The sequence below is a fragment of the Gambusia affinis genome, linkage group LG14 (genome assembly GCF_019740435.1).
Source record: "Gambusia affinis linkage group LG14, SWU_Gaff_1.0, whole genome shotgun sequence".
Classification (NCBI taxonomy): domain Eukaryota; kingdom Metazoa; phylum Chordata; class Actinopteri; order Cyprinodontiformes; family Poeciliidae; genus Gambusia; species Gambusia affinis.
This window is the reverse complement of record NC_057881.1, coordinates 13,454,416-13,467,123: the sequence shown is the minus strand read 5'-3', so window position 1 is coordinate 13,467,123 and position 12,708 is coordinate 13,454,416. Positions and strand designations below refer to the sequence as shown.

The 12,708-nt window shown below is 38.7% G+C and overlaps 1 protein-coding gene across 2 annotated transcripts; it reads right to left on the bottom strand.

Moving 5' to 3' along the window:
* Positions 1 to 424: 424 nt before the first annotated feature.
* grinaa (glutamate receptor, ionotropic, N-methyl D-aspartate-associated protein 1a (glutamate binding)) lies at positions 425 to 12,650 on the bottom strand. Of its 2 annotated transcripts, none has more exons than XM_044138482.1 (7): positions 12,374 to 12,650; positions 4,232 to 4,566; positions 3,437 to 3,555; positions 3,144 to 3,344; positions 2,913 to 3,041; positions 2,606 to 2,749; positions 425 to 1,425 (listed from the first exon to the last, which is right to left on the bottom strand). In XM_044138482.1, exons 2-7 carry the CDS (start codon positions 4,533 to 4,535, stop codon positions 1,276 to 1,278), a joined length of 1,047 nt encoding a protein of 348 aa, XP_043994417.1. In that variant the 5' UTR covers positions 4,536 to 4,566; positions 12,374 to 12,650; the 3' UTR covers positions 425 to 1,275. The 2 variants fall into 2 exon arrangements, with proteins under 2 accessions (XP_043994417.1, XP_043994418.1); XM_044138483.1 differs by having other exon boundaries at positions 3,437 to 3,552.
* Positions 12,651 to 12,708: the final 58 nt, after the last annotated feature.

The window sequence follows — 12,708 nt, the reverse complement described above, 5'->3', positions numbered from 1 at the left end:
AGCAAGAATAGCTGCACTGTGTAAATTGTCAACACATGCGAATGTAGACAGGATCATGCAGCAGGTATAAATAAAACAAACAAAAAAATAAATTAATTTGCACACCCTTCAAATTTTATGCATGTTTCAATTAATAGATCATTTGGCTATTAGTGCATTTTTTCTGCTCTGTTCACATTACTGAAGTTTACAAAACCTTCAAGGACTTCAGATTAGTTCTAAGTTCCTTCATATCTGGTATGAATTTACTTCAAAGTTTTATTAGAATCAGATTTAACAATCAGCAGTGGGACAAATCAATATTCACTTACAAGGGATTTACCAACACAAGGAGAAAATAATAGACAAATGCAAATACAAAGATTACAAACTTTTGTTTCTCATTACATACAGTCTTTTTGAGCAAAAGGTTGGGTTTTTTAAAAATAATTTGACCATCATTTACAAAATAATGTGAAGGTTAAAATATTCTTTTATGCTAATTTTCTTCAATAATGTTGGTCATCGAGCACTATATTCCCCACCCCTGTGGCAACACTTTCATACATACGCTCCAGCATGCCTTTCAGAGGTAGGAGAAGGGCGGTGGTAGAGGGTGGAGGAGGGGTATACTGGAATCATCAACAGTAAAACACTGCACTATTTACAGCTGTGACAAGCAAGACAGAGGCTCTCCTCCACTGACTCCTGACATCAATCTGAATCTTTGCGTGTATTTCCGATTTAGCCATGCAGAATTTAATCAAACAGACTGGGAAAAAAAAAGGTTACAAGTTTATGAAAACAGGCAGATTGGAGTAAGAATTATTTCTAAAACTGTCTTCTATATTCAGGCAAAGCTGGTTCTGCATCAGTAGTATTAGTTCCCCCTCTTTTCTCAATTTAAGCTCTGCAGCAAGACAAAGCTAAGTGCCAAGCACCCGCAGCCCAGCATGTGTGACGCTCTATGTGGCCTGTCCTACTGGAAGTAGGCAGCTGGGCGATTGAGACACAGCAGGATGTGTTAGTAGAAGCAGAGGAAAGATGGGAGTGTCATTGTGGGTTTTCCATTTGCAGCAACATTTATTAGAGAGGAAATTAAAAAGTGTCCTCACTCTGGTGAATTTTACAAACTCTTCATTTGAAAACAGAGCTTTTTGTGTATTCAAGTGACAGGTAGATGAAGGGAACAGTTGAGGAAAAGTCAGATGAGACAGAGAGAAAAGCACAGGTAAGCAACTTTTTACAACAGAGAGGCATTCTCCATCTTGATGCTGCTCCCCTGATGGTGCGGGTTCATTCACGAGAGCGCCCCACGATGGCCAGGAGGTAGAGGAAAATGTTGATGATGTCAGTGTAAAGGTTGAGTGAGGCAAATATGTACTCCTCTGGACTGAGAGCAAGCTGCTTGTTGCCCAAAAGAAGCTGGGTGTCAACAGCCAAAAACTACAAAAAAAAAAAAAAAGGCAAATAAAGAAGATGTTAGTTTTGTTCTTTTCAAAAGGGATGAGACATGAGAAACTCTAAAATATCTAATAAGATGTTTTGGTTCTTTAGATAAACATGTTGCACAGACATATTCTTCAGATACCATTAAAATCTTGTGTTAAGAGTCTAATCTTATGCATTTTCTAAAGTCCTTGACAGTTTTTCGGGTTTTATGATGCATCCGAGAAACAGAGAGGGCAAAGAACAAAGAAAAAAACTGTTAAAACACAAGCTTCCTCTAGATGAAAACCTAGTAAATTTATGGATAAGGTCTTGTTTCACAGATGACCTGTTTCTTTATGTATTTTATAGCAGTTTATAACTCAGAGTCAAAGCAAGGCAATCCTATGCAGCGGGATAGGACGGTGAAAAACAAAGTACTCATCTTTGCACACAGGATTATTGCAGAAGAAGATTTAGCTACAAAACAATTGTCACAATATAAGCAGCAAATAAAGCTATTAGTTTAAAGATGATGGAAAACTATTTTGAGTCTGGCTACAGCTGGGAGGATAAATACGCATGGCTTTGTAAGCAGAGAAACCTAATCACAGGGAGAGCACTTGGAGTTCTCCTGCTGATAATTTTCCAGCTGCTCCCCGATCTTTAAAAACAAAAACAAAAAAAAACAAAAAATTCTATCCGTTTGTCTGTCTATCTATCTATCTGCGGACAGATAGAAGTCTAAATGCACAAAACTGTAAATTTTTACTTGTAAAACTTTTCAACATCACAATTACCAATTACTAAGTGTTGGTTTATCAAAAAAAAAGGTACATTGGAGGTTTTTTAACAAGACAATTAAGAAAAGTTCAAGAGATTTATAAAGTATTTCCCCTTTCTGTTTGACCACATCTCTTCTCTAATGTAAATAGAGATATTACCAATATTATACCCTTCATTCAAAGGAGGAGTTGAATTCACAGCATGGTCAAGTGGTGTTTCAATTTAAACAAACATTGTGCAGCCATAATTCAAATGGAGCTACATTAGGAATATTACTTGGTAATGATCTAGTCATAAAATTTCCTGCTATCTCCACATTTTTTCCCCCCAATTTTAACAATCTATGATGCACAAGAGTTCCAAAAGAAGCTTAAACTTAAGGCCTTATCATTTTATGTTGGCCTAAACTTACGCAGGTGAACAGCAGAGCTCCTAGGGAGGCGTAAACTAAGTCCAGGATCTTGTTGCGGATGAAGATGCAGAGAATCGAAAAGACCAGCAGCACAATCAGGCACACAAAGAGAACGCCCCGACAGGAAGTGAAGTCATACTTGCTCTGCGATAAGAAAAAAAAAAGAAAAAAAGAAACATTTTGAAAAATAAAACCCACAAATATTCCTAATTTGGAAAACTTTGATTAGAGTAAAAACAAATCAAAGAAAATGTAATCTTTTGTTTTAATTGTAGGACAAACAGTAGGAAACAAAATAAGTGCTGACCTGCAGTGAGAAGAGGACAACAGTGAAGCAGACCACCGTCGTGATGCCAACAGCTATGATGACTGTCTCTGTGTTGTAGAAGCTGGCGATCATGCCCACCATGTAGGACATGCTCAATGTCAAGATGGACTAAAACAACACAGAAACAAACGTTTTTGAAGATTCCATTTACGTGTCAGAGGTCATCGATTTGTTTATTCACTCTCTTCAAATTTCAGGCAATGACTTTACCAAAGCAACCAAATTCCAGGGGTGTTTGCGGCGGAAATCCCCACAGCAGCTGATGGTGATCAGCGACACGAAGAAGACTGCGTAGGACACATAATACGTCCACCGGTTGCGTTGCACAAACAACTTAGCATCCTCGACAAACGTGAAGATGGAAACGAAAGCGCAGGTGACCAAGAGCTGCACTGAGAGAACAGAAAAGACCTGATGGGGGAAAAAGAGAATAAATTTAGGAGTTAAAGTGTGCATTTGCTGTTTTTTTTTTTTTTGTTATTTCCTTGTAATATTTCACTCACTTTTCTGATGAAGGCTCGACGGATGTTTTTATCCTCAAAGCCACATCCGGCAAATTCTTCATTGTCATAGTAAGAAGGAGGAACATCACCGTGATAACCAGGACTGCCTGCAGGTGCTGCTAAATAACAATTATGTAGAGGTGAGATCTTGCATACACAGGATGGACTATTAATCATCTTTGACTAAACGGAACAACAAATATCTCAGGTGATGTTGAAATTAAGTCTACTAGCTATTTGCTAATATTGTTATTGGTAGTAGTGATGCTGCATTTGGAAGTGGAAATTGTTTATTTTGTTGACAAGCTACTCTATTCAAAGTACAAGTATAACCGTAACAGATATAAAGTTTATTACAATATTGATATCGTAAGTAGTTTAAATATGACCTAGGTGTAAAATAAATAAGCATGAATATGTTAATATGCATGATCTATAAATAGGTCTATAAGTCTGTCCTTTCGTCCTCTATAATATAATATAATATAATATAATATAATATAATATAATATAATATAATATAATATAATATAATATAATATAATATAATATAATATAATATAATATAATATAATATAATGCATTTTTATTAAATCTTCCTGGAATGTACAGCAAATTAATCAGTCCATACGGAAACTTATTTAGGGTTTCTACACATTTTCAGATATTGTCAAATATTCAAAAGTTTGAGAGGCTAAATTTCAAACCACAGACTATAAGGAGGTAGATAAACAGATTGAAGGATAAATAGACAAACAACATTACTGTCTACAGGATTTTCATAAAAAAACTCACCCATTGGGTCACCATGAAAAGCAGGCTGTCCAGGTCCATGCTGATATGGCCCCTGATTGTATGGGCCCTGTGGATAGGGCATCTGGGGAAAGGGCATCTGGGGGTAGGGGCCAGGGGCAAAGCCTGGACCTGGTTGGGCGAAGCCAGGCTGTCCATAACCAGCAGGTGGTGGGTAAGGTCCCCCTGGACCCTGGCTGTAGTTGGGGGGCGGCATACCGAATCCTTGTTGAGGCGGACCATAAACGTTGTTGTGAAGCGGGTTGCTCTCACCCATAATAGGGAATTGACTTTTGTCCTGGGACATGGTGCGGGTAATTACTCACTACTGCCACAATCTGTAAACAAAAAGGCAAAGTCGCACAATAAATATGTATTAAAGCTAGCATTCATCAAGGTGCAGTATGTGCAACGGAATAAGGTTTAAAAGGAAACGTCTAGAACGCAGATGTTTGGACAACTTCAATGTGATTCTCTAATCTGAAGAGTGAGACCCACATAATATAAAACAACATCTAGGTCACAAACAATTGGGTTGCACCAATAAATCAGCCCCCAATTCCTTAATTTTGAGTGATCAGTTGATACTTACTGATCTTCTCCACCTTCACAAGGTGTGAAAATCAGCCACTGTCCCTTTTGCTCGGCTGTGAGAGAGGGCTGACTGCCAGACCCACACACAAGGTTTTGCCTCCATAAGCACAGTTCACAGTAGTCACCCCACTGTTGACAACTTAGTGATTATATCACTACATTTAACCACTTTTCATATAGGAAATTGATATCAGCGGATGAGGCTTTTTAAAGACTGGTGCACCGCTGCAAACAATGCTCTCATTTGTAAAAAGATTACAAAGCAAAAGTAACCAATGAATGAAAATGTTAAACAGTAAAATTAGAAGCATTAAGTAATCTTTTATCACCTTGTTTTTGAATAAATATGTACCAAATTAAATCCTATTTAAACAGGCTGAAGGACCTGGCTGCAGTCGAATATTAAAAATCCGGGTAGCTGATGACTGGTGGCACACACTCGATGTCTTAAAACATTTGAAGAATACTCAAATGTCTCTCCCTTTCATTACAGGCACTGGCTTTTTACCGTGGATTATGACATGTTTGCTGATTTGCACTACTTCCTCTAGGGCCTCTTAAGTCGTAGCATTCTCAGGAAAAGATGCAGGTGTGAACTCATTGCTCAGTAAGTAAAAGCTGATTGAAGGCTTGCTATTGTTTCAAAGGAACAGAGCAACAGACTGAACATCAATGGACCTTACCAGAGGGGCCGCTTTTCATTGGCTGATGCTCATTCTACGTGGTCACGTGGGTGGCAGTCTCACAAACACGAGCTTCTCGTTAGCTAAGTACAGCATAATAGCAGTTCTGATACAACTTCTACACCTTGAAGCCTGTGTGCTACACAGTCTATCGTTAGCTAAACAGATCAATATGCAACGTGTACTGTATCTGACACACACTAAAGATTTTATTTTAGCAGAAAAGGCTTTGGACTAAATTGTTACTCGTGTTAGCCACTCTAGCACAAAGTACAGCTGGTCAATCAACCATCGCTGTGTTCAGGGAAGCGCTGATTAATAATCCAGAAATAAATATCAAGCCTGGAAACTTGATATCGTAACGGACTGGATGTTATGTTTTTAACGTAATCTTTGCTCGTCTTGCGGGGCGCAGGCGGTTGATACGGTAATAAGTGTGCTTAAACTATAAAGAGAGACAGACTAAAAAAGTACGAATGGTTTTGAGTTGATCACCTGTTCGGGTTATTTTACCTTTGTTTACCTTTGCTGTGGCGCATTACAGCCGCTGTAGTTTCTAAACGTTGGACCAATTACCCTGTTTGTTTGTGATTATACGTCATTCATAACAAACATCAAAAAGAACAAATAGATTTCATAAAATTTTAACAAACAAATGGCTTCTTTACCTTAACAAAGCTCTTTGGTTCCTCTTTATCAGTCTGTAGCTTCTCATATTGAGGTCATCAAACCAAATTTCAGATCTACCATAACTGACCGACTGACACCTGCTGGCCTCAAGTTTGCAACCAGCTTGTGACTGAAAAACCAGTAACCTCCTCCCAGATGATGACATGAACTTGTTATTTCCTCTGTCCATTGTAGTAGCTGATATATTGTGAAAATCAGGTAGAAATGATGCACTAATGGAGTCATGTTTACATAGAAACAATGCGCTACGAGGCTTTGCTTGTGAGACTTGCGGTCACGTGGGTCGGTTGTGGGCGGAGCTTGGTAAGGTCCATAGGGGATCTCAGTCAGAAACACGGATCAATGCATCAGCTGGCCTATTCACAGATGCATCTACTTATTATTAGCTGAATAGGCTGATGTATGGTAGAAGGCTGAAATATGTTAAATTAAAAGTCCAACTTATTGGCCAGCTGATGCATTGATCCATGTCCAATCTTATTTTATTACCCTGCTGCCACCTCACACAAGGCAATATTCATTTAGCCTTAGATCAGAGGACTAAAAACCCTGTTTACAGGTTGCCCTCACTCCGTCCTGCCCCTCCCTTTTAGGGCACACAGAATTAAAAGTGTGTTATGCAACACTGCTCCATTTTGCCCTGGCAAATGCATTTGGACTCCAGAGCCCGTCCTGATGATCTCTGTCTGCGGATGCATGCACCACAGGGACAGTGCAGTATAAAGCTTCAAAGAAACGCTGGCTGTGCTTCATGCTGACACGTAGCATTAAAGCCATTCGAGATTAGGTTCTGCTTTCAATGAGCTAAGACGCTCCACAGACAACAATGGTAATGCAATGACATACTATTCACAAAGAAACACAGTTTTCTTGAAACTGTTGATGGTTGACCAATCAACCATCAGACAAGCGTCAAGCAGAGCAGTAAAGTGATCGTGTGATGCACACCCGAAGAGCTCCTCCCTGTTCAAAGTCCATGGACTGCATTTAAGAGTCAGTCCTTACACTGGCTCCCTGTAGCTCAGAGAATACACTTAAAAAAAGCAGCATTCAGCTTCCATGCACCACAAATTTGGAACAAACTTCCAGAAAACTATAAAACGGCCAAAACACCGAGTCCCTTTAAATTAAGACTAAACACCCACCTGTTTAGAGTTGCTCTTGAAACAAAATTAATAAAATATTAATTCAGCCTCCACCCGAGTTTAACAGGAGGGGCATCGGCTTATTTTGGGGGGGGCAAAATGAATACATAGCAATAATAATATTACTCAAGTAAAAGGAAAAGGTACGGTGCAGTAAAACTACTCATATAAGTACATTTTTTCCAAAAAAGTTACTCAATGCAACAAGTACTACCCATTTTTGAACATAAACAACAACATCAGTAGCCTACAGGCTACTAGTTAACAAGCTTAAGGTGTGGTATTGGTATTAACTAGTCATCTCTTTTGCTAACATTACCTGCATTCAACAGCTTTCACATTTTATTGTGTCATGTAGCGTGGGGCGCTGGCCTTGGTCTTGACTCGGTCTCGGACCCCAAAAGTCTTGGTCTTGTCTTGGTCTCAATACACTCTGGTCTTGGTCGCAGGTTAGGTGGTCTTGACTACAACACTGCCTTACTGTATCAAATCGATATAGGAGTAACAGAGAGTTGGCCATTTTAAGGTAAAAACAACAAACAGCTTCCAGTCCAGGGGGGGGCCTCGGCTGACTCCCTGTATGGGCAATGTCCCCCAATGCCCGCCCATGCCTCCTGGCCTGTAATAATCAACATTCTGATGTGTAATGACAGCACTTAACAATTGTTGACTGTGAGTTCTACAACTTTGTATTTATGTGTGTGCGTGTGTGTGTGTGTGTTTTATGATGTAAAGCACTTTGTACTGACTTGTTGCTGAAATGTGCTTTACAAATAATTGATTGCTTGCTTGCTTGATTGATTGATTAAAGATTAAAGGTCAGGTCTGTGTGAAGCAATCAGAAACCTAGAATACAAACAGTGTCTAGAAGTCCACTATAAAAGGAGTTTGATTATTATAAATGTTAAATTTCTTGTTTTTGTCGTTTTACTAAATCAAATCAAAATCAAATCAAATTTTATTTATTACCCAAAAGGTAATGCATATTTGTATCATTTCAGCAGCAAGGCATTTCAAAGTGCTTTACATCAAATCAAACACAAAAACACAATGCAACATAGAATCAACAATCAAAACACAACATCAAGTCAGGTTCCGTCAATAAATTTGCAATTGATTACGTTTCAAATACAACTCTAAACAAGTGGGTTTTTAGTTGAGATTTAAAGGAAGTCAGTGTTTCAGCTGTTTTACAGTTTTCTGGAAGTTTGTTCCAGATTTGTGGTGCATAGATGCTAAATGCCGCTTCTCCTCGTTTGGTTCTGGTTCTGGGGATGCAGAGCAGACCAGAACCAGAAGACCTGAGAGGTCTGGAAGGTTGATACAACAGCAGCAGATCTTTAATGTATTGTGGTGCTAAACCATTCAGTGATTTATAAACTAACAACAGTATTTCAAAGTCTATTCTTTGAGCTACAGGGAGCCAGTGTAGCGACTTTAAAACTGGTGTTATGTGCTCTATCTTCCTGGTTTTAGTTAGAACGTGAGCAGCAGCATTTTGGATCAACTGCAGCTGTTTGATTGATTTGTTGGACAGACCTGTGAAAACGCCGTTACAGTAATCAATACAACTGAAGATAAACGCATGGATGAGTTTCTCTAGATCTGGCTGAGACATTAGTCCTTTAATTCTGGAAACGTTCTTCAGGGGATAGAAGGCTGACTTTGTAATTGTCTTTATGTGGCTCTGAATGTTCAGGTCAGAGTCCATCACTCCTCCCAGGTTTCGGGCCTGATCGCTGGTTTTTAGTTGTAATAACTGAAGCTGTGCACTGACTCTAAATGGCTCCTCTTTAGGTCCAAAAATAATAACTTCAGTTCTGTTTTTGTTCAGCTGGAGGAAGTTTTGGCACATCCACACATTTATCTGTTCTAAGCATCTGTTCAGTGATTGGATGGGTTCAGAGTCACCTGGTGACTCTGAACTATAAGCCTTAAGGCCAGTTTTCTGGCTCAAAAATCAACAGTAAGTGTGTTTAATTATGCAGGACGTTTAATTAACGTGAATATTACTTATTATTATTATTATTATTATTATTATTATTATTATATACAAGATATTTTATTAACAGCAAAAGAAGACAATGAGTGACAATGGAATATTTTGAATTTTGTAAAAGCAAAACAAGATTAGTGACAGAGTAACATGGTTTGCTTTGACTTTACCCTCATTCAAAGTAATAATTAGCTAATCTTGTGCTTTTAAACCAAGCAGCAACAACTTCAAAATAAAATTCAACTTTAGTAAGTAGATTGTCTTTAAAAAGTAGCACTTTTTAAAGACAATTTTATCTATGCGTTCACAGATTACCTAATCCAGATAGACGCTACACACAGTTCTGAGAAAATGACACCAACACAGTGACTCTAGTGTGATTCCAACTTCTGTACAAACAGCTTTCTCCTCAGAGGTTTTGAAAACAAAATGTTCTTTCTTACATGATGCTATTATTATGCAAGCACCTTATGTAACAAATCAAAATTTTAACAAAAAATAGTGTTAAATTATGAACAACCCTGAAGCCAAGATGATTCAGTTAAGAGTAGTGAGAGTCTTTGGCCTCACAGTCAGCAAGGCCACTTTCCCTGACCACAAAGGTTTCACTGCCACTACTGGGAAGAGGTCACTGAGAATACAGTAGATATTTTATAGAGTCGCTTGAAGTGAAGGTTTAACCTGCTTTAATAAAGTTATGCGAGATTATAAATCCTCTTAGGCGAGACGCCATGATGCTGTAAAAACAAAGCCACCATGCCGGCCTGTCGCTGAGAGCCATCGCTAAAGAATTTGGGCTAAAGGGAGGGATTCAGTAGGCCAGTCAGAGAGCTAGGTTAACACAATTAGGTTAGCACAATACCTCAGCTACACTACAGCAAACATGCTATGTGTAAGGCAGGCAAAAGCATGAAATGCTGTAACCACAGACGTTCATGCAAAGCAGTCGGGCCAACATGGAAGCCAGCTGCACTAGCTTTTCTGACTAACATAGAAACGCAGTCATTGAAACTTGAGTTATTGATGAAACAAAATGTAAAATGCTGTTTCATTGTCACATGATCGCTGACTCACTTTGTACGTTTAGTTTGATAACATCTGAGAGGAGGAATAAAGGATGTGTTTTTTTTTTAATGCTTTTAAAACTGAAGAACTGCCACGGCAACTCCCTGTATAATTACAATTTCTGTTCGCCAGTCTTTAAGTGATCAACAATGTAAAAGACAACTGCCTCCATGGCTGTGCTTCTACTTTATAGCCCAGTGCAGTAGTGAGGGAAGCAAGATACTGTTATCACGCCAGGCTGTGTCAGCAGTCACTGTGACCATGCCAAGATTATAGCCAGCAAACATCTAACGTTGCATCGGATGGCTGCAGCTTAACAGGTGTAGACCTCTATGACAACAAACCGTCAACAAAGTTGATTTAAAAACATGACAAAGTTGTATTTTTTCCAACTTTTATAAGCTGGTTTTATGAGAATATGGTAATTTTGTCTTGGCCAATAGGTGTAACTTCCCGAGCAAAACCTAAGTAAATAATTACATTATTTTAGATGTTTTTTTTTATGCCAATATTGAGACCAAGTTAAAGCAAATATAATTTCAGAGCTGAGAACCTCATATGACATTTGCCCATGACCTGACTGTCATGCTATTTTAGTTTCACATAACATAAGTGGCCTGACCAAACCAGGAAATGCAGCCACTTGAACACTAACAGAATCGGGTTTTTACAACACTAAATTATTTTCTATAGAATACTTGAAGAGACAAAATGAATTTGTGTTGGTTGATGGGGTGTGAACCTTGAATTATGTATGGAAAAAAAAGGATTTTTGTTTTTGTTTTGTTTTTCCACAATTTAAAACAGCGAGAGCTGTTTCAGCAGAATAAACCCATAGAACCACCAAAACAAAGATTGGTGCAAAAAACACAGCTTGGTACCACTTCACCTTCACTCCCTTCTGCTTGATGAACTGTAACCCAAAATAATAAATATGAATAAAATTTTACATTTAGAGATATGAATGTCTATGTGTATGTCCCTTTCACAAAAATCTAATGTTTTCCCAGAGGAATCGCTCATCTGTTTTAGATAATAAGCCATCAAGGCACGTTAAATAGTAACCAATACACTCAGATGCAAATGTCAAGTCAGTGTTACTCTTGCCTTTTAATAGTAAGCCAAAAGTAATCCTAACGTAATTAATCCATATTAAATAGCTTACTAGTTCGTTATTACTTAAATGTTTCCTTCAATATCCAATTCACAACACAAAAGGCATGACACAAATCAAAATTCAATCAGCAGAACTGCTAATGAAGTGCCATAAAACTGATCATAGCAATAATATCGAATAAATCTTTTGAATTTGCTTATCAGGCGATCCGAGCTGAAAAGTTCTAGATATAATAAAAACAGGCCTCTGCCAGTAGGGAGACTACAGTCGACAGCTTATGTCATCTTTTTGACAACTGTGAGTTACTGCAAACCAAAACAGAAACATTGACACAGTACTGCTCGCGCTGCAGAATGTATATCCAACTCCTATAGGCCTCAACTGCGCAGAAAGATGCGACACTGCCTCCATCTGTGGTCATATCATCCTGCAGATTACCGTTGACTGACCAGGAGGACCGTTAAAGTCAGCGACTGGGACAGAAATCCGCAACAACACAAAACACAGCTCGCCATGTTTAAATCCGCTCTCATTTACACGTCTTACCACGGTTACATGCCCACACCCCCTGCGTTAATACTGCTTTGATACCAGCTCATTTTACGGCATACAGTCATTATTTTTGCTGTATACAAATATAAAGACAGCCATTCCATTTTTCTTTTAGGAATTTTGTTTGTTTTTCCCCCCGTAGACATTTGGCAAGCAGGATGAATCCGTAACGGCTTCCCAGAATAAGCAAACGGTGTCGTCGTTTTCGTAACATATTTGTTGACAAGAACGGAAATAGTAAACAAGAAATGTCTTAAAAATATAATGTGACATAAAATCTCCCCCACCACGCAAAAGGCTTACCTTTAGCGTATTTATTTGGGAGCATCTGTTGAAACGAACTCCGTTCAGCTTCGTCCCTCCTCCTGGATTTCTGGAATCCGACTGAGCAAGTGAAGTGAGGCCAGGCCGCTGACGACACCACGCGGAGCGGTCACGTGTTTACCGGGAATCACCGGTTATAAACATAGAAAATTATAAAAAATGTCACGAATTCAATGCCACGATGACGGGGCATTTGTAACGAGGTCGTCTGGTTATTTAGAGAAAAACAATGAGATGAAATAAAATCTGCACAAGCAAAACGTTGCAACAGAAAGATCTAGAAAAACCTGGTTACCTATCCAATCACGTGGTTT

Excerpts from the sequence above, each read along its gene's own strand:
- grinaa (XM_044138482.1), bottom strand. The coding sequence starts at position 4,535 with ATGTCCCAGGACAAAAGTCAATTCCCTATTATGGGTGAGAGCAACCCG. Across the intron at positions 3,042-3,143 it reads CCTGGAATTTGGTTGCTTTG|TCCATCTTGACATTGAGCAT; the intron begins GTAAAGTCATTG and ends GTGTTGTTTTAG. Across the intron at positions 1,426-2,605 it reads GAGCTCTGCTGTTCACCTGC|TTTTTGGCTGTTGACACCCA; the intron begins GTAAGTTTAGGC and ends TTTTTTTTGTAG.